This window comes from Aulostomus chinensis, chromosome 16 (assembly GCF_037954235.1).
Source record: "Aulostomus chinensis isolate RoL2024-O1b breed Wild chromosome 16, RoL_Achi_v1.0, whole genome shotgun sequence".
NCBI classification, from domain to species: Eukaryota; Metazoa; Chordata; class Actinopteri; order Syngnathiformes; family Aulostomidae; genus Aulostomus; species Aulostomus chinensis.
This window is the reverse complement of record NC_141335.1, coordinates 2,663,577-2,685,402: the sequence shown is the minus strand read 5'-3', so window position 1 is coordinate 2,685,402 and position 21,826 is coordinate 2,663,577. Positions and strand designations below refer to the sequence as shown.

At 46.5% G+C, this 21,826-nt stretch overlaps 1 protein-coding gene and 1 long non-coding RNA gene across 2 annotated transcripts in view; both read right to left on the bottom strand.

The window, feature by feature from the left end:
- LOC147247122 (endothelial PAS domain-containing protein 1-like) overlaps positions 1–21,826 on the bottom strand; it is a 45,757-nt gene that overhangs the window by 17,714 nt on the left and 6,217 nt on the right. The window contains exons 2-4 of the mRNA XM_086180693.1: positions 6,616–6,806; positions 2,011–2,162; positions 1,146–1,233 (exon numbers count right to left, since the gene is read on the bottom strand). Coding sequence (XP_086036819.1) covers positions 1,146–1,233; positions 2,011–2,162; positions 6,616–6,806 — 431 coding nt within the window. The remainder of the gene's footprint in view (positions 1–1,145; positions 1,234–2,010; positions 2,163–6,615; positions 6,807–21,826) is intronic.
- On the bottom strand, positions 15,451–20,270 carry LOC147247123 (uncharacterized). The gene is made up of 4 exons (XR_015109573.1): positions 19,810–20,270; positions 19,522–19,739; positions 15,852–15,936; positions 15,451–15,571 (listed from the first exon to the last, which is right to left on the bottom strand). It is a non-coding gene; the product is annotated as an uncharacterized LOC147247123 (long non-coding RNA).

The window sequence follows — 21,826 nt, the reverse complement described above, 5'->3', positions numbered from 1 at the left end:
CCCCCCCCCCCAACTTGATAAGAAATGGTGGTCCACCCATCTGGGAGAATCCTACGTAGTCTGGACAGCCTCAGACCATAGAGGAGGGCCGGCTGGAGCAGCCCATCAATCATCATCCATAGAGAAATACAAATATAAGCCCAGATTTACTTCACACACACACAGCAGGCTGACAGAGGGTTTGCTGGGCCTCGTATTCCTACGGTTTTCAGAACTGACGACTTCATGGTCATCAGCAGCACCAGCTCATCCTCCAACACAGAAACTTCAGACGTCGCGGTAAAAGCCATCTTGTAAACCCCTAACTACCAGGCTGCTGAAAACATTCCAGCGTTTGCTAGCGCCTCTTTATTAGAAATGTGTTGTGCTGCCCCAACCTTCCCTCCAAGATCCTTCAGAGTTTGAGTTGTAGTCAGGATTCATAGTGCCACTTGTGCCACTGTGCTCGTGGCCGTCCTGTCTGACTGGAACATTTACTTGACATTAGAGGCACTGAGGTGGCTTAAGGTCATTTTTTTCTGGCATCAATTTCAGTTTCTTGTACGTAAAAAACCAGAAGCTCTTCTTAAACTCTCACGTAAAACCAAGTTTCAAGGACTGGCTTCTTTCACCATTAAAACATTGTTCAAATCAGACACTTCCTGTCCTTAAGGAGATGCAGATGAACTAACTCCTCCATCTGTGACCTCCAGACCGGGTTACAGTAGCACACAATGCATAAACTTCAGTGAGGCTGTGTGAAATCATGTTTCTGAACTATGAGCCTTTCTGGCTCGGCGTCAAATCCAGAAAAGCCTCCTCCTCCCTTATAAACCCTTGACAGCCAGGAACTGTCATGTCTGAGGGAGCTCATCGTACCTCATGACCTCACGAGAGCACAGAGCCCAGGGTTCCTACCAAAAGTAGAGCAGGACGTAAAGTTCTGCCTCCGGACATTTTTTAAGAAGAGCATTAGGGTTTCCTTTAAAATCCCCTTGCTTTCACGGAGCTCTCGTCTCTCCAGAGGATTTATCCCTACTGCTGTCAACACTCCCAACACTTGGGACTCTGAAAAATAATCATAAGGAGGTGAGAAGCCAGAGGTAAGAAGCCAGAGGTGAGAAGGCAGAGGTGAGAAGGCAGAGGTGGAATCGGACCCTGCTGACCTGCCGTCTTCAGACTGAGGTTTTCTTTAATCTCTTCATGGTCACACGGGTGAGTGAAATCAAAGATGCTGTGACCTGTGAGCTCCACCTAAGAACATGAAAAAAGAAAACACCATTACGAGACATGGAATGCAAAGTGAACTGACGCAACATTAGAACATCGAACATGTGACCACGAATCCCATTTGAGGGCGTTTTCACGCCTGCAGCCTGTTTGGCGTGTTGCCATTCGGCAGCTGACATGACGGTTTGTGTGTGTTCGCACAGCAACATTCATCATCAGGTCGAAGGGAACACGCAGAAGCCAACTGCTGTCTCACTGGTGAGAAAGGGAGGGGTTCGGCTTAGTGGTGGCGTGACAGGTATGTCACACCAAGCCAGCAGGCTCATCTGACTGACAGCTTACATCCACGATGCTTCATCTGTCTGGGCTGACTGACAGAGCGGCGCCTCGAGCCACGATGGCGTTTGTCATCATGAACTCATTGGTGGTGATGATGGCTAACTCAGAGCTGATGCTGTCTACTTCCTGCTCCTGTGTGGCTTCTGTGTTTGATGCGATCATTTTTATCGATGTACTCAAAAGTAATATTTTACGGCGTAGATCAAAAATAAAAAAATAAAAAATCAGCCACGCTGACTTTTATTCCTGCGCCGCTCGATCGGGAAATCAAAAACAGAGAGATGGGAACGGTGAGCAGCTGCACGCGGTTGCAGCCGCAGCTGACAACCGTTTCTTCTCGCCTGAAACCTGCAGGTCGTGTCTTGATGGACTTTCATAGCCGCACGGTGACCACATTTAATAGAAAGTGGATTTTTGTAAAACACCGCCCGCCTGTCTGTCCTGTTGTTCCCATTTATGTACCTGCGTGAGCCCCATGAATTTGCTGATGTTCTCAGACAGGAAGATCATGTCGCCATCGGACGTTACCACGGTGATGAAGCCCTCCAGAGATTTCAGGTACAGACTGTCCATCCGTTCGTCCCCGTCACTGTCAGAGCTGCTGACACTGCAGTCTGGAGGGAGGAGGGAGACACACAGACATAGAAATTATTAGACTCATCCCAGGCTGATTATAAATGTGTGTGCGCACGTGTGTGTGTGTGTGTGTGTGTGTGTGTGTGTGTACACTGACAAAGGCAGCTAAGGTGAAGGGTTTCCATCCTTATTCAGTTTTTGTGTCAGTGGTTTTGTTTCATTTGCTTCCCAACAGGTTTTTAAGCGCTTATTCACCCCCTTCCTCTGCCTTCCAAGCACTCACAAAAAGGTGTCCTGAGTTCACAAAGATCATGTATCCTGTTAGCGTGCTTGAGGGCTGATAATGGACATCTGTTGATGTTGCAAAATGATGTTAACTTTGGCTGTTGTGTCGAATGTGCAGTCCATAAGTCTAACGCGGTCTCAGTATTTTGGAAAACATCGGTCGGGGAGTCAACCCTACGTCGTTTCCAGGACTTTTCAAAGCAAACTGACACTTTGGTCCCAGGTGAAAAGCTGATCCTCTGATCCCACGAACGAAAACCCAAACTACGAGCATTCACGAAAGCTGCACTTTAAAAAAAAATAAAATAAAATTCCAAATGAACTCAAATATGTGCAGCACAAACATTTACACTGGGACTCCAATGTGTCCAAGATCTGCACAGATTACTGATAATAACCTGCCCCAGTGTGTGTGTGTGTGTGTGTGTGTGTGTGTGTGTGTGTGTGTGTGTGTGGACTTCACACTGAACAAAGCCCAGTAGTCGGCGGGGGTGGAGGGTGGGAAGCTCGCAGTTCCTCCAGTGCTTCCCTGAGATAAGAGAGGCCACATCTCAAAGGTCCCGCGAGCCCTGAGCCCCCAGTTTGGAGTCGGGCCCAGATGGTGTTAACCCCCAGAGGAGCCTGAAGCTTTCTCATGGGTCCTGGGGGAGCCGGGGAGACTCTCTGGGTCCAGTCCAAAGACCAGTGGCACCTTTGGCCTAAATACTAAGCTGTGATTACCAGTCATTTGGGCTGAGCTGCACTTTTCTCTGTTGTTCTTTGGTTGCGTAACCGTCCTGGTTTCCCAATAATGGGCTGCAGAAATGAGCGTCTGATGGACACAGCTGCTGCGCTGATAATTATTTCCCCTCTGTTTTCTGATATTTACAGGACAGAATGAAGTGAAATGAGGGCTGTGCTGTGACTTGGAACAGAACAAAAGTTACACGTGAGTTTTTATTTTGGGGTTTTTACTCAGCTTGTATTAACTTTTCAATGATAAAACATAAGAGTGCGTAACGTGCCACACCTTCTATCTGTTAACGGACCAACGAACAGATCGGTGGGTGAATAGGTGGACGGATCGATGGCGTGCTGGGTGATTAGCCTGTGCTCACCAGGCTGGTAAACAGGACTGCCCGTGTGAACGCTGCGATGTTTTGTAAAAAGCTTTTGATCATCATTGATGACCACGATGCGCCTGAGCAGTCAAACCCTGAACGCTACGAGGAAACTTTTACATTTTTCTTTTTTTTGGGGTCTGTCCTGTCAGGCCTGATCCTGGATCAGTTGCCTAAAATTTCACCTCCGATCTCACCTTCAACATAAAAGCACCGCTGCGTCTTTACTATTAAGCTGCTTTGGGACTTTTATTCTGGAAAATTCAGTCTCCAAGCCAAGTGCCTGTGTTGCTAGTTTGACGTTGGTAACTGAGCTAAAAGACTCCGCCCCTCCTTTGTGCTCTGTGCCGTATATTTACTCTGTACACTCGGTCACATGACTACTGACTGTAACTGTTCTGATTGCGTTCTAAAAATAGAGTAATGAGGAATCAATCCTCTCTCAAGTAACTCGTGGTTATTTGAGCTAGGAAAACATTAGCCGTGCGCGTGGTTACTATTTCCTAAAGATCAGGACCAGCTGGTCACGGGCACGCTGGCGTGAACGAGCCAGAGGTGTCGTAGTTTAACCTGCGGTCAAGGTGTTGGTGGACAACTGAGCGTACGGCTGGAGACAGAAGAGGACGTGTGCGACCTGTTGTTGGCTGAAGAGTGCGTGGCTGGCTCCTCCTGCATTCTGGAGTCACAAAGAAGTGATGCAGGCAGGCTGGAAAAAAACAACTCACCTATTTGTACTTGATAGAAAAAAATACACTTTTTGGGTAAAGTATTGCTTTCTTATCTCAGTTTCAATGCGTTCTTGGTTAAAAAAAAAAAAAAATCGTTTGTTAACTCACCAAATATCTTACATGACACTTCCAATTCATTCAGAGTGGAAAACTTTTCTCCGGGATGTGGGAAGGAGCCCTAGAAAGGTCGTGACCCCGAGGGTCTCACTGTGACTTTGTTATTTCTGGAAACTCAGATCAAATTGATGAGGATCAGTCAGCATGAATTCTGGCACATTCACGGGCACCTCGTCGGTCCAACATGCTGATCGCCTCCACTGTAATTTGCAATCCACTGATGTCTGTGAATATTTTATGTATCTTGTAATAATGATTTTGTCATCCAGGCCAAGTGAAACTAATCAGTGAGAAGTATCAGTTGCTGAGTAATCACACGTCCATGTTCTTTAGGTCCCGGGAGACTTTGTTTTACAAAACAGAAATGTATCCTACAGCAGCTGGGTATATAAGAAGTGTGTGTGTGCGTGTGCGTGTGCGTGCGTGTGCGTGCGTGTGCGCCAGCATGTTTGGCGCCAAGGCGGTCGGGTGTTATGGCTAGCAGGAGCAATGCCAGCGGAATGATGGGCAGAGCTCCTCGCTTCCTCTTGCATCTCTTCTTCCATCTCGAAGCAATCAGAGCAGCCTGAAAACCTTCTATCTGCTGCTGCATCTCACGGGTCCCCCTGTCCTCCCCTCCCTCCGCCGTCCTACCCTCATTTACTCCTCCTCCTCCTCCACCTTAGCCTTGTTGACCTCTTTCTCTCCGTCTTCTTCTCCATCCCTACTTTCCCTCCTTTGTCTTTGGAACCCTGGATTTAAAGAGTCAAAGGACTTTGTCTTGATCTCTCCAGCTTTTTCAAATTTGAGATTCTTGGGCTCTTCGAGGGGCACAAACAGAGTTCCGTGCTGCGGCGGCAGCAGACGCTTCGTTTATCTCCAGATCTGGGAACATGAAACTATCGGCCGATCTCGATACAGTGGATAAACAAGAAAATGTGCTGTTATGTTGTTAGTTGTGTAATAGTGGGTGAACTCAGATTAGGTCACCTACCTACCGCATCATTACCGTCTGCTTTGCAGCGCTGCCTCAATTAATTGATTAACCAACTGCAAAATAATGGAACTATTTTAACAATCGATTCACTGACACATTCACGGCTTAATTTTTTGCCTCACATAAAATATTTGACTTCATTTAAAAACAGCTTCCTTGACTCTAAACGCAATTTGTTTAAACAAAAAACATACATGAAATGAATTTCAAATAAGTTAATTTTATTCGAGTTTTTGTCCATTTCATTCAGTAGATTTATGTATTAAAAAGACACAAAGTCACTCATAAATGCATGTAAATCAAATTACCATCAGTGTAAATAAACTGTAGGAAAACGTAACCACGGGAACAGGATGCCAGACGCGGCTCTCACTCAGGACTGGAGGTTTTTTCTGTTACTTGGACGGTCGTGGAGTCGCTCTGATTTGTTACGTTATGAGAGCGAAGTAGGAGGCCTTGAGCAGGAGTTCAAGAGTAAACTTTGAGAAGACTTGAACACCTCCTGCGTCTCCTACCTAGCAACAGTGAGGATAACTCAGATTGGCTCTCCTCCTCCGTGAGTCCAGGTAGTTTCTATGTGTTCTTACTAACATCCACTCAGACGCAGGTGAAGGAGGAGTTCATCACACCCTCCTCCATGTCTAGCAGTGGAAACAAATGTGAGCGTCAACGTGATACAATGAGGTCATAAAGGAGGTGTGAATCCACTGAGAGGAGCTGAGATTTGATCACGCCAGCCAGACGTTTGACCGTCACTGAGCGAAGAGCTGGAAGAATAACAGTGGCCACCGGCGCCCGCTCCTCCCGCGTTACATTCACATCCAAACACACCGGTAGCCTAACGAGGAACGTGTGTTTCTCAAAGCTGCATTATGACCGCTGACGTGAACACGGCCTTTTAATTTGGCGGCTCTCTGATCTCGTTGGGAGGATTTTCAAAACAATAGGTCTGTTTCTTTTTAGAGCTTCGTCATGTCTAAAATTAAATAAGACGAGAGGAAGGAGAAGTGCAAAGAAAGGAGCCAACAAATACCTCACTGGACAATTAGTCACCCACACACACACACGCACACACACACACACACACACACACACACACACACACACACACACACACACACACACACACACACACACACACACACACACACGGAGACGCCATCAAGCCACTATTTGGATACTTTCCCATGAGTAAAAAGTGAAGTGTGTGTGTGTGTGTGTGTGTGTGTGTGTGTGTGTGTGTGTGTGTGTGTGTGTGTGTGTGTGCGCGCGTGCATACACATGCCTGTGGTGAGCAGCTTGCGTGTGCGCAGAAAGCTGATAGCCAGCCTCATGATGGAGGCCTTGTCCAGGTGAGAGCTGACACTGTGGGGCAGAGGCAGCTGGTGCGCCAGCTCGTAGAAAACCTCCGTCTCCTTGCTGCGTCTGCAGCGAGCGGCGTCCCGGGACTTCTCCTTACGCCGCTCCGAGCTGCTCCTACACACAAAAACACACACAGGAGGAGGGTCAGAGAGATTTATCAGTCACTTGAGCAATCAAAAAGAAAGAACAGTGCAGACTGCAGACACGGTAACGAAATGATGATCATCTAAATTCAAACAAGAGGAACTTATTGAAATAAAACAGATTTAGATGTTGTAAGAAATAGAAAGTTTAATAAGGGTAAAAAAAATAGAACACAATTTTACACAATCATAATAATAAGTGAATACAAGAAATGCGACCAATAATCACAAGTCAGAGTCAAGAGGAAGGAGCCTGGTTCCAGGCCATCAGGCCTACTTCGCTCTGCGACCACACACCATCATCTTTCCTGTGTGCTCCTGTCACAAATAAATAAATGCTGAGTGCCTTCTCATCCTCGCCATCCCTCCGTGTCTGCAGTCTTTCTCTGCTCACACCAGCCGGCTGCAGAGTCTAGTGCCATGAATCAGAGTGTGATTCCACCCAGGAGTCCGAGGGTGAGCGTCCCCACTCCCACAGTCCGCTGCACTTACAAGTCAAACACAGTAAGAACAGAGCAAACACAGCAAAGTGCTCTGTTCTCTGAGTTGTGGCAGGCGAGTCACACCACAGCTTCAGCTAGTTAAGGAAGCGATAATCTCACAAGATTATCCAGTGACAAGCCGGGCCAGAAGACCAAACCTTCGCTTCAGCTTCCAGCCCTCGCCGACGGTCTAAAGTAGCAGGCTGGTTCAAACCGTCGGGAATCGTTGGGCCACTTCAATCCAAGTAAAGGTAAAGAGTGCAGTTGTAGAAAGTGTCCTGTGAGTCTGTGCCATATAAATAAAACTAACGCCACACTTGGATTTTTTTTCATCCGTTATTCTAATAACATCGTCGGTTCAACATGCAGGCTTTTGAATCCGTCCATGCAGGAGGGCACCACGTGTTTGGAAGCCAGGGGCAAAACACTGAGTGGCCTAAACTTTTTCCCTCGGAAGGCGGAAGCTGCACGTGGAAGACTCGAATTGTGTTGGAAGATGGTACCAAGACGCCACGTTCCCTGACACCAGCATCACTTAAGCTTTTAAGTAGTTGAATAAAAACTTTCCAGGTTTCAGAGACACGAAGATGCAAGTTTGTGAGGCGAGGTATCAGTTGAACTTCAGCGATCCAGTGACCAACCACAGTAACACACCGACGTCCTGATCTGCAGCTCTGCTGCAGCAGCACTTTCACCAGGTTCATCATCAAAATATAAAAGAGGGGCAAAAACAGTGGTTGACAGTATATTTTTGTCTAATTATTCGACTTTTCTTTTAATTAGACCTGTCATTACATCTTGAGAACCAAGCCAAACCAGGCGGCGGCCAATTTTGGCCCACGGACCCCACCTTGGGCAGCCCTGATTTAAGAGATGACCGTTTCTCTATTTAGAGAAACCTGGAAGCGCACAACTGCTCAAATATGTGGAGGCAGATGATTATTTTCATTTTGACGCCCACAGACGAATTCTGTAACACAGAGGAGCCAAAAACACGTCACAAGACGGAATTCTAAATACCAACAACCCAACGCTCAGTCTCTTCTCAAGGGTCACTGAAAAGCTGCCCTTTTAGACGTGAGCCAACAGTCGTGTCCGACTGAAAGGAACCTCGTCGTGCGCTGAAGTCAAAGACCCGACAGACAGAAGTTCTAGAGATCCGTGGGAGAACCCATACTAGAACCTCCTGCGGAGTTTGTCTGTTCAAATAGCATCCAGTCTGTTAGCCGCCTCTGCTGGGATTTTCAGGAAAGAACAAGTGCAGCAGGAGGACGCTGCTTCATGACTCAGCCCTGCAGGAGGAGGCCTGACAAACAAAAACAGCCACATTAGCGCAATGTCACCCAGGCTTCCTGTTGGGATGCAGTCCTGTTCATAATTGCAGACCCACATCTCCATCACAAGCAGCACACGTGAGCCTGGATGGACATGCATGTATGATGGGACCATTTCCACTGGTTTATCATCAAGAACGATTCTTAGTTTCCCTCCATCTCCCTCCTCTCATGGTGTTTGGGTTTTTTTTGAGTGACTTTTTGGTGAAAAGCCATCACAGTCAAAACACACAAAGCTGGTTGTGGTTCCTTCATAACGCAGCGTTAGCTTGGTTAGCAAACTGCCACCAGCCCTCGAGCTTCCAAAACACACCAGTCAGTTGCCAGAGAGGCCTGCAGGGGGCGACACCGCAGCGCGCGTGAGCTTTGGTTGTAAACCACAGATGATTTCCCAATGAGTAGGAAATAAGCAACATTTTACAAAAACTGACACAACAACCACTTTAAAAAGATAAAGCAGGAAGAGCAGCAGCGAGGGAGGGAAAACGTTACTTTACTGAGGTGAATTATAACAATACATGTCACTGTATTCATTTCAAAATCATTTAAACCATGTAGCCGCAAACTCTCCAGAGCTACTAAGAATTTGAAGAAAAAAGCAGCAAGAAAAGACGTAGCGGTCTAAACAGCAGCTATTCAACATCTCTGCTCCGGGTGAGGCCCGACCAGGACATTGTTCTTTTCTCAAGACCAAAAACAAGTCTCGCAAAGAGGATAAAAGATGCAGAGCCTGTGTGGGTCAGAGCTGATCATAAGAGTTGATGATACAACCATCGTACTTTGAACATAATTTCACACACACAAAACCTCCATGAATGTTAATGATTAAAGTGTCGTGGGTTAGGAAAGCGTGCGGCTGTTCCTCTGCACGGTGAATCACATCAGAGCTGCAACAAGCTGGAACAGAAAAAAACAAACTACCCTGGTGCAGCAGGACAAGCGTGTACAGCAACAACAAACACAAGCGACGGCTAAGTGCTACGCAAACAGACTGTGGTGCCAGAGAAGAAAAATCAATTCCGTGGCTTTGGAGGCAAAAAAATTAGAGCAGCATGGGATTGGAATCAAAAATCAAGACAAATCACTTCGAAACTAAAACTAAAACCATCTTTGTAAAGTCAAGAATCATTGCTGGAATATTCACTATCAGCTGCACATCAGTGCAGGCGCACCTGGCCGGCTAAGCTTAGAAATGATCACCAGAAAATAGAACAGTTATTACAGACAGGTCTTTTTCACGGGAAAATTCTCCTTAAACCCATCGCTGACATGGTCTGTAGACTGTAAATACCACATAAAATACATTTAATATGACTTTAATGCAACCCATCAGGCAGCAAATACATAAACTGTCAAATGAAGAGTTTACATTCTTAAGTAAATGACGAATTCCTCAAAAAAGTGGAAATAATGATTCCTGCAAGCCCTTTTAAAAAGTAACGGCATGTAACTGAGGGTGATAAACACACGGGCGAGTTGATGTCTTTGGTATATGTACGGTTTCACACACATCACAATTTAACCACCACTCATGTAAATACTGAAAAATTAATAAATGTCCCAGAAGAGTTTCTGATCACGTCTGTATTTTCCAGTAGTGGGAGAGCTTCCTGAGCCGAGCGGGAACCAGGAGAACCTCCGTCACATCAGCTGATTTATGATTAATCCTCATTGTCTCCAATCAAGAGGATCATCACCATTCCAGCAAGGGAGCGTGTTTTTTTTTGGGGGGGGGGGGGGGGGGGATTTTAGGATATGATTTTAAAACAATGAAAAATAATGAGTCATGAGTCAGGAACATTCTAAAAAACAAAAAACAGCATGAAACCTTCTCACTGCTGAGTCATATTTTGACCTTTAGAATATCAAAGAGAAGATTTCAAGGACTTGAATCTGAATTCTGCTCTTCAAGTCATCAGTCACTCACTCAAGTCGAACCCGAGTCACTTCATAAAGTAAACCACACAGTCAGAGATACGCTCAGGTTACGGAGGAGATAACGTTCAGCGCACAGGAAAGGCCGCGCACACGGCGCCATTATCTTATCTCGGCGAGCGTCTGTCCCATCACTGTGTCTCCCTGAGCTTTAAACTCATTAACCCCGACAGACAGTCACCAAACGCTCATCACTAATGAGCCAGCGGACAGTGGGGCAGACATCCACCCATGGCTCCCATTCAGATGGCTCAACTGGGACGGCTAACTTCAGCTAGCTCCTGGATATGTGTGTGTGTGTGTGTGTGTGTGTGTGTGTGTGTCTTTGATTGTCTCGGCCCATTGTTACTGCTGGTCCCAGCAGACTATTTCAGGATGCCAGACAATGGGAGTCACCGAGCCCTCTGATGTACTCGCTGACCCGCCACTCACGTTCACAAACACTCACATCAGAGGTGAGCGGCCACTTCCTCCAGCATCTCAGGCCTCCGTCAAACCTCACAACTTAGACCCCATTTTTTCCCCCATGTTTTTTAGCGCTTGCAGACAAAAGCTTTAGATAAGAGACGGGTTTGCAAACAACATCAGAGAGAGATTCCTCCGTACCAACGCCATCGTAACGCCTTCACACACACGACGGGACAAAACCAGCACCCCAGCAGTGAAAACGCAGTAAAACTACTGTAAGACCTTGCAGCATCGAAGATGTTCTCCACACTTGAGGTCACATCCTCCATAAAATCTGAGATGAAGCTGTAGTCTCTTTGTAGTTATTGTGGATTTCCTTCATAAAAAACACGAGGAGGATAGTTCACCCAAGCATGAGAACGCCCTCAGCCTGATGGAAGGTCAGGGGATATTTTTAGTCCTCGAAACTCTGCTGCAGCGTCACAGGTAAAAGAGCTGCAGTGCTCCAGTTGACGCCATGTTTTTAGCCTCAATAACAACATCAGTGACTTCAAGGCACTCTGGTTCCTTCAGACGGACGGTATGGAGGCCTCGACTCCACCAGACCTTCCATCAGCATGAGGGCGAGTAGACGATAACTGAGCAATGATTTTAGGACTTCAGTTATTGTGCTCATCTGGCTACAAAAGACTCCGATACACGTTCAAGCTCGTGCGCGTTACACAAGAGTGGAGACGACAGTGCAGCGGAGGCCAATGTAGGTAACGACGCTCAGACCTAAATCGACTTTTCACCTTTTTCAGAAGGCAAACGGGTGCCGAGGCGAGAGAGCCCGAGACCTCTGCTCGGAGAGTACCGACATCCTCTGCTGGACGAACATCTCACACTTTTCCCGTAAATCAAGTCAACGTTCTGCAGCACTTTGAGGAGGTAGAAATATGAATGTAACCTATTCATCGGTCACTACAGGACTCCTGCCTGGCGTGTTTGTCTTCATGTGCTCATTCACTCAAGGGCAGCGCATGAATCTTTTAGCCTGCAGCAGCTGACAGGACCATGTGTGCATGTGTGTGCGTGTGTGTGTATGTGTGTGTATGTGACCTTTTCAATCATCACAAGACGGTGTCGTAACAAGATGGTGTTTATTGGCCAGATATCTCTAATTGGCTGCAGCTGAAATGGTTTGTCACAGAGGTTGAGTGTGTTTGTGAGAGAGTCGCTCATAACTGACGGAATGATGTGTGGATGGCTGGCCTGTAGCGTGAGCAGCAGCTAAGAGAGGGCACTACGTGTCATACACCTGACTGACTGCTGCCTCAGGATCCCTCTACTTTTGTTTCGGTAGCTTTGACAAAAAGTCCAAGTGTGACAGAGCTGAGCTGAGTGAGAGCGACAGCAATCAGTTCAGAGGGCCACTCTGTTGTCCACATGGCTCCATGGCGTGAACTCAGCAACCTCTGCAGCCGGACCGGCGGGTCTCGCCTGTGCTGAGCTGCCGCGGTCAAAGCAGAAGTTTATTCACACGGCACCTTTCTATCAGATGTCACAAAACACGTCACAAAAAGGGAAAAAACAGGCACAATGTGAGGGTGGGAACGCCAAACAAAGAGTTTCAAAGACATCTAAAGATCTGAAGACCAATAGGAGGGATTCCAACATGGAGGCCGTTAGTTCATCCCCACGTCTGACTGAAATACTGGATCTAAAACTGATAAAAGTAAACACACCCCACAAGTTCCAAGTTTTTCACAGGCCGATATGACAAAGGAAAACTATTTTCTTATCAGAACTGATTTCTGTCAACGAACAAATCGTTTCTACAGTAAAAACTGAAGTGCCTGATACAACAGGCCTTGAACACCGACAATTGTCTAACAGTTAAAGCAAGAAATCTCTGTGTGAATCTGAATGTGACTCTAATCCCAACAACCGTTCATCGGATCCGCGGATCCAGCCCTGCACTTCCTGGACGTACCAGGAAGTGCAGGGCTGAGTTTGAAGTCCAGGGTCTGAGGTGGTCTGAGGTGCAGGATCTGAGACCGGGCTGCCAGAATGATGACATAAGTGACCGTGGGAAGCTTCGGTGCTACACGTATGAACGTTTATATGTGAGGATGACGGCGCAAGAGAAGCAGGTCACTGTACCGACCCAGAAGATGAAGGGACCAGAGTCAGACAGGTTTGTGATGTCACACAACCCATGACCCCGCCCCTCAAACAACAGGTATCTAGTGCTCAGCACCAAACTACAAACTTTGGCTTTTTAACTAAGCTGCAGAATGTAAATCAGGATTAACAATCAACACTTAAGAACGAAGACCTTGATATTTTACTGAACTCATCTTGGTCGGGGTTTGTGTCCCGATATCACGCGGTTTTGTTAAATGTTGCTAACTCTTCTCCTCTCTCATGGACCAACATTTCTATGTATTTGGAGAGAAATTTTATCGCCAGCACAGTCACAGCATTTACAGCTCATAAAACACATTCAAGGGAGCAGAACCTTCTTCCCTGCCAATTTCTACAATAAGAGACAACAAGCATCCTGACAATGGCTCCGTTCACTGAGGGCATGGTAAGACCTTCTAACGAGCTGTGGGTAATGATGTTACAGTCGCTGGGAAATCAAATTCATGAAAGTTGAAACTGCGGTGAACAAGTCACAAGAGCATTGGCATAAAACGTTGTTAAGATAGCGATCGCCTTCATTGTTCTGCTCCGATTCATCTGCAAATCATGACGCTGCTTCGGAGGGCGGCAACCTCAGCCGGGGTGATGCGGGCCACCAGCTACTTTCATCATCCTGCACTCACGCAAACATCGAACGTGTGAACCTGAGAGGAGTTGTCTACCTTCCAGGATTATTTGTGTTGTGTCTGTGCTTTGGTTTGTATCATTACTGCAGCTTTCTAGGAGGCTGCTGAGGCCTGAGATTCAAACACCTCCACCTCCACGGTGGATAAATAAATACGGCCAGACGCACACAAGCAGAGTGTGATGCAGGTAGAAATACATAGCTGGCATTCTGAAACCTCCATGACAGAAGTAACACTGTCACTCCAAACCACAGCCAGTCCAAAGACCTCACACACAGACACACACACACACACACACACACACAACCTCGGACCAGTACCGGGCCTAGGGATGTTTAAACCCAGACCATGAAAACACAGTTTGAAGCAAGAGGGCGTGTGCTTGTGTAATGGTGGCCAGGGGGTTGTGCTGTGCACTGATTCATGGCCAACTCTCTCACACACACACACACACACACACACACACACACACACACACACACACACACACACACACACACACACACACACACTCACTAGCTCTTCTCACAGAAACTCTGATGTCTCCATACGTGACTCAGTGGTTTTTCGCTAGCAGACCTGTAGCTGTCGTATCAGTTGTAGCCTCCATAACGGAGACGCACAGGAATAGAAAACCCTCTGAGTATCTGATAATCCACCTCAAACCTCTCAACCTGTCATTTGCTTTTCAAGGACTCGCAGGTCTTGATGTCACAAAGTCCGCCCCCCACCCCTCCCATTCCCGCGCACTGTTGTTAGCAGTCTGCCTCCATTAGCTTCAAGCTAATAATGTGAGGTCACCTCTCAAATCAGAGAGGAGTCACACAGAGGAGAAATGTTGACGTGAGAGAAGTGCACCAAAGTGTGAGTCTTGAAAGGTAAATAACCTTTTTTGGGGAAGTATCACTTTAAGTCCCGCCTCCTCTGAAAATAAAAAACATCGAAGAAGAAACACCGGCATGGACTTATCTAGTAGTGACGATCCAATGCTGGTCGGAAGTCAGCAATGTTTACTCTCTGTTACATAATAAGCCAGTAATAACTGACTTTTGCCCGTTTTGGCGTGCGCACCATGTGACAGCCTCCATCCTAACCATCTTCATCGCTCCCTTCATCTCCTCTTTCTCTCACTGCGATTATCTTGTCAATCACAGCCTCTACACAGCTGCCTGTGAGGAGGCGGGACAACTGGTTTGTTCCATGCAAACACAACAAAAAGATTAGCAACCACACAGGTGACAAATCATCAGTCCAAGATTTGACTTAAGAAACCAGTGAAGACAATAACCAGGTTACCAGCTCGTGTGTGCTGAATCCCTCTGCTGGCAGGGATGAGGCCGGTAATAAACTCATCGCCTGCAGGGTTTTCTGTCTGCGCCGCACAATGTTTGTACCTGCATGTAAACACAAGAGCGGGTGCTCAGGATCATGGAGGACGAAAGCAGACGGAGGGGAAGAAAATGACCTTAACAGACACTCAACTCTAATGGATACACGGGAACGAGAGCAGGGAATCTCACTTCTCAATTTAATCCCAGCTGGGCAGAATCACGTGTGCGTGTGTTTTACATCGTACACACATCTGGATTATGTGTGACACATTTTTCACTCACTCTGTAAAGCGGGTAAGATGTGAATGTGCGGCCTTCAAGTGGATCTTGAGTAGAAACATTGGTTGTGACAGAGGAGCCTCCCCAGGTGAGGAGGTGATCATGGATTCTTCTCCTTGACACCCGAGACACGACGCCGTTCTACGTCAAACTGCATACGAGGAACAAAACTTTCATGTAAAATTCCCACTTCTCTGCGCACCTGAAGTCAACATACCAATGCCCACATGAGTGAAGTTTTAATATTTGAATGAATGTTCTTTTCTGTAGAAGCCATGTATGACAGCGCTCATCTGGCTGACGGCGTCCGGGGGATTGTTGTGATGACAAACTGAGGTTAACCACAGCAGGTGTGTGTGTTTGGTGTGTGTGCTCCTGAGGGACAGATATACTAATTTCTACTGAAGTTGACTGACGTCATGTGACCGCACCTTCACCTCGGCTCAGAGGGCGAGATCCCTATCACCTCGGAGAAGGTTCCCGGACTTGTTTCGTCTTGCTCCTGCAGCACAACAACTTGGGGCAGGGAGATGGGGAACAATAAGGGAAGACGTCTGGAGAGAACTCCCCAAGCACCGACAGCGTCCAAACACACTGGCGGCCATGAAAAATCAGTTCTGTCTCCTGAAAACGTGCACTCACAATCACAGGTGGCCACTTTGTACCCATTTTTAAAGGCCCTTATCAAATAACCTAATAATGTTATTGTGTGAATAATCTGCAGATTAATCAGTGATGAAAATAATCATGAGTTGCAGCCACGAGTTTAATAAGACAGGTACATTATTTCAGCCCAGAGCAGAGCATCCAAGCCCTCCATGTCCTCATAAAGCTGGGCAAAAACCCCTCCAACGCCTGCTTAGGCCCGGGTTTTTTCTGTAATGGGACCAGCTTTAATCAGCCCCTCCCAGCAGCAGACGCAGGGGTCTTCTGCCTCGGCTCCAATCAGCATCGATGGGGAAAACTAAAACCTTTGACACGCAAAGGACAAGCGGTCCAATGTCCCAGTTCAACCAGGCTGCATTCGAGGAGCCAAGCTCTCACGTCAGTCAGTTGGCGTTGTTTTTGAAAAACAGCTAAAAATACGAGATGCGGCAGGTGGCAGTTTGCACCTGGTTGGTTTGCAAACAGAAGAAGTGACCACTTGCATCATGAGCTGGGCGGCACTCATCATTATTATCGTTCTAGTGACTACTAATGTGCAGAGGCCTCCAACGAGCTGCTGGCCTTCCTGCTTCAACATCTACTGGTGCTGCAGGCCTAGGATGCCTTCAGAGACACAAGGCACTGAGCAGTGTCTTTGCCACTCGCTAACTGCTACTTTGGTTCAGGGTTAGAAGAGGCCAAATAGTTTACCCACACCCAAACACACACACACACACACACACAAATAAGAAGACATACACAAACACACAAACACCTTTCCTTGCTTACAGTGGGGCTTCCTGTACTTGTGGCGCCTGGCCGAACACAAACACAGAGCAACAATGCAGCACTGGCTAATCTGTGATCCTGGGGAACATTGAGTTCTGGTAGCACACACATACACACACGCACACACACACACACACACACACACGCACGCACACACACAAATGAACAACCAGCTATCCCAGACGGGGCCCCGACTTCAGCTCAATCAGGGGAAGAACGATGCAGGAGATTGCTGATGATTGTGATAGTCCATGAAAGACAGACAGACACAGACACAGACACACACAGACACAGACACACACACACACACACACACACACACACGCGCTGGCACAAATAAACAAATCCACCCACGTCATGCTGATGGTTGGGATATACTGGCTGATTCAAAGAGGCACAGAGGGGATGGAGCGAGGGAGAAAAAGACCACAGGTGGTGTGAGGGAGGTCAGCTGACCAGACCGGGAGCCTCCATCAGAATACCAAACAAGCTGCACGGACGCCATCGAGCAGGCAGCCAGACCAAGTGAGGGAATTTAATCACACACACACACACACACACAGAGCAGAGAATGAATCTGAAAACGCTTCCAGTTCCCACTAACTACAACACTCTCACTCTGCAGTAACACAAACACAGCCTCAGTTTTGAAGTATTTATTTCACGTGTAGACATTAATCACATTAAATAGCTTCCTATCTTTCATAACCACAACCGCCGTAACCCTCGGAGCTCCGGAGTCCACCAAAAGGTTTGACAAGCGTGTTTCCTCTATAAATAAACGAGTGAATCACTGTAATCACATCCTCTATCGCGTAATAACACAAATAAATGAACAGATTCCAATCTTTTTGAAAGTTCCGAGAATGATGAATGTGTGACAGTCACTTCAACCGGGAAAAAGTTCTGTGTTCACTCTTAAAACTGCGCGTCTCATCCGAGCCAGAAAAAGACATTTTTCACAAAAAAAGATCTGGTTTAAAAAAAAAAAAAAAAGAAAGGGTGAAAATTTGCCACTCTTCACAACGACTGAAAAATTAATAATTCCTAATTTAGCATCCACCATTCAGGTGACAAAAATGTTGGAAAACTAAAAGAAAAAAATTATCAGAGCTGCAGGGTTTTTTAGAAGCCGATGCCTGAAAACATCGAGGTCATAAAAACGTGTGTGTTTGCGGAGCTGGAAAAGTGTTTTAAATTTCAATTACATGTTTTTCTGCAATACATTCTATTCTTCCAAATACATCATTGTTATTATTAGAATTATTATCATAACTATATTATTATTATTCCCATCATAGCTGCTGCTGTGGTTCCAGTGTCTCTCAGGTACCAGGGCATGAGGTAAAGACTACAAGATATCTTCATCTTGTAAGGTCGGAGGGTTCAAGATGGCAGCTGTGCCACAGCAATGTGACCTTTTTCTTCTTCTTCTTTCTCTATGGAGGGACGGCTGAAGCATTTCACTCTCAAGTCACATGTAGATCAAAAGAACTGGAGACGCAATTCTCTCTTTTTTCTCCCCTACTCTCTCTCTCTCTCTCTCTCTTCGCGACAGGAATGTTGACGTGTTTTCTGCTTGCAACCAATCAAACCCAAAGGTAAACGACCACATTTTCACGCCAGTTTCACAGCAGCACTGAAGACATTTTAAAACTCCGCTATAATCTGGGGAATTATTCAGGTTTGCAGGTCAAACAGAGAGCTTGCATGTGCAAACACTGGAAACTCATTTCTCTTCAAGCACTTACAGTTCTTTTGTTGCGGGAAGCAGCGCGTTGACAGCGGCGAGAGGGAGAACAGAGTGAAGGCGGCGTTTTCATCACTTCTCGTGTCATGAAATGCAAACTGAGAACAGGAAGGACGAAGTGTAATCTGGAGAGACGGATTACAGCGATTTACAGAGAAAGGAATGCCAGTCGCGCTCTTGGTCTCGGTCTCCCTGAAGCTTCTCACACGGCAGGTTTTCAGTCAGACGGCCGTATCCAGTTCACTCTGGAACGTGTGTGTCCGCTTTCTCCAACTGAGAACTAATTTTTGTCCCCGCAAAACTGATTGGAGGAGGCAGAAGGACGTGACAGCTCCATGACAGCGTCACAGACTTGTGCAACTGTACAGTGTTACCTACCGAAGTGTCTGCGCCCTCGTTATCTTACAGACACGAGGGGCTGAGAAAACACGCCACAGTTTGCGTGAATGCAAATTGACACCTGAAGTCCCGAGGGCACACACGGTAGAGGAGAGGTAGAACAAGGAATGCTAAGGATGCTGAGGAAGGATGCTAGTAAATACGCACAAACAGACGCCATAAATGAGAATGCAGCAATCTATCGTTTGGTTCCACGCCCCTCGTACTGATACTGTACTGCAGTACATGGTGATTACATCATACTGCTCCCTGTGTAGTGATGTGTGAACACAGCGGCAGGCCAGGACTGTTTTCTGCCCGTTTACGTCAAAAACAAAGCTCATCTGAGCCTCATCTTCGTGCCTGAAACCGAGCAGCTCACACCAACAAGGCCTCGTGTCGGAGGTCACAACAAGCCCCTGGATGCAGTTCTATTTACTCCACTTCATCGACCTACAACTGGCAGTTACTGTGAAGAACAAAGGATCCTCATAGAGAACACGACAAAATCTGATGATGGCATCAAGTTTGGAACACACCTGAGCACGACCCTTGGCATCATCACGAGTCAGTGTAACTGCTGGAGAGAAACAACATCTGGGGCTCCGCGTCTCCTGCTACCGCTGAAGGAGCATTAAACCATCATGGCGGTTTGCGTTGGAGGACGTTTGCGTTGGAGGTCGTTTGCGTTGGAGGTCGTTTGCTTTTGCAACATTCCGTTGACTCTGCAGACATCTTTCCTTCTCGTGGATCCCTCCTGTGCATCAGAACTGCCTCAGAACACAAGAAACCCAGGAAGTTCCATGAACTTTGACCAACATTCTCACCTTTGGATGCTCCTGCTGTCGTAAAAACTTTCATAATCGGGCCGTAGCGAGTCACAATAAAGGTTCTCTATGACGTTCTAGTTGGCTGTGAAGGTAAAACCACCCGTCATGACACCGAAGGAGGATTTTACGCATTAGTGCCCACGGCTTATTCTGAGGGCCTGCTGTCTCTCTCTTTCTCTCTCACACACACACACACATTTCTCTGCTGCAGGACAACTACAATTAGCAGGCAACCTGAAGGTTGAGTGAGGAGAGTCTGGACGGACCTGGAGCTTGGCCAGGTGACACACGGACACTTATGGAGCGGAGCCATCTCAGTAGCTGAGGAAGAGGAAGAGTGGGAGCTGGCGGACGGGAAATAGGAAATGGCATGGAGACAGAGTTCTGACGGAGGGGAGAAAAGGAGAACATGTGACCTCGAGCATGGAGGACTGGGGGGGGGGGGCGGAGAGGAACTCAATATGCCTCAGTGTGATATGAGCAAAGACACACGGAGCAAAAAAACAAAGATGGAAAACATGTTGGGTTAAAGAAAGAAGGGCAGGGCGAGCGAGAGCGCACCCCCGCTGGGCCCCTCCAGAGCCCCCAGACTCTTTCCTACAGTCACGCTTTCATTAAAGCCGTATAGAAGTTATAGAAGACTCTGTACATAGATGTTACACTTCCTTCAGTCAGATCTTAAATATCAAAAAGAAAAACTAGATTTAACTGATGGACTGAACTTTTTAAATTTTTTTATTAAAAAAATAAGTCTTGGTAAACATGAAATACTATGACCTACAGAAGCTAAGAAAAGCTGTATTTGTAGTTACTTTATCATTACAGTTTTCTAGAGATTATGAGATGATTAACCTGTTAGAATATTCAGAGGTAAAAGCGGAAACAGCCTCTCAGCTTTGGTAAAAACGAACTTCAACTATTATGGAAAAAAAAAAGCCACGGTGATATGATTTTGAGGATCCAATTAATCATTTAGAAGACTGTTCTGGATTTTAAGAAATAAATGGTGGGATGTAGCTATCACGTGACTGACCGGCTACTTCCGCCTCCGTCTTCCCGCTTATTTGCAAACTCTGACTTCGTCTCCGGAGAAGCAGCAGCGAGTCCGATACTAGCTGGTACCTAAGAGCTACCACAGCTCGTCCAACTGAGAATAATTCCTCAAGAACTCTCTCCATTTTCGCTGGTAAACGGCCAAAACAACGGACCGGCATGTTGTATTTCCGGGTTTCTTCTTCTTCTTCTTCTTCTTTTCTAAGCTGCCTGTTGCATCCTTAGGAACTCTGCCATCTCTTGGCGAAAATATGTATTACGTAACCAGGTTTATTCGCTTGAAACTGCTTGTCAAACGGTTGTAGTTCTGTTTCCCAGCACTTCTAAAACGTGGCTATTTATTTATTTAAAAAAATAGACACTAATTGATGGAGAAAATAAATTTAATTTATTAAAAGCCACCTCTCAAAATTATTTGTTTTGTCTTAACAACACTGATGTCACATAAGAAAATAGCTTTTGGAGTGAGGAGGCCGTTCATGTTATTGAGTGGAGTGTCATTTTACGGGTTGATACCAAACCACAAGTTGAAACATCCAATCACTGGAAACCTCCTCATTTGTTTTTTTGGTTCTACGTGAGCCCCTCCGTCCAGCCTGAGCTCCTGAGGTTCTCTTTGCAATGACGTGCTCAACAGCCTCCCGAAGCCGCCGTCTGAATCTTCCTACATTTAAAAACAAAGTCCAACTCTGTTCACCAGTCGCCTCAAGCTGTTAAGCCTCAAGTTTTAAGAGGATCTGTCTGTCAAACTTTCCCCGCTGGTCATCCTGGAGCCTCAAAGAAGAAATCAGCCGAAGAAGCAACAGAATAACGCATCACTTCTCCATCTAATGACTCCTGTCAGTCTCTCCAAACCCGGGTTTGTTCCACTGACTCCCCATCAACCTCATTTTCTCCTCGTTTGTTTAGAATAAAACTCTTAAAGAGCTCAACAACCACTCAACCAGTGACCTCAGCTCCG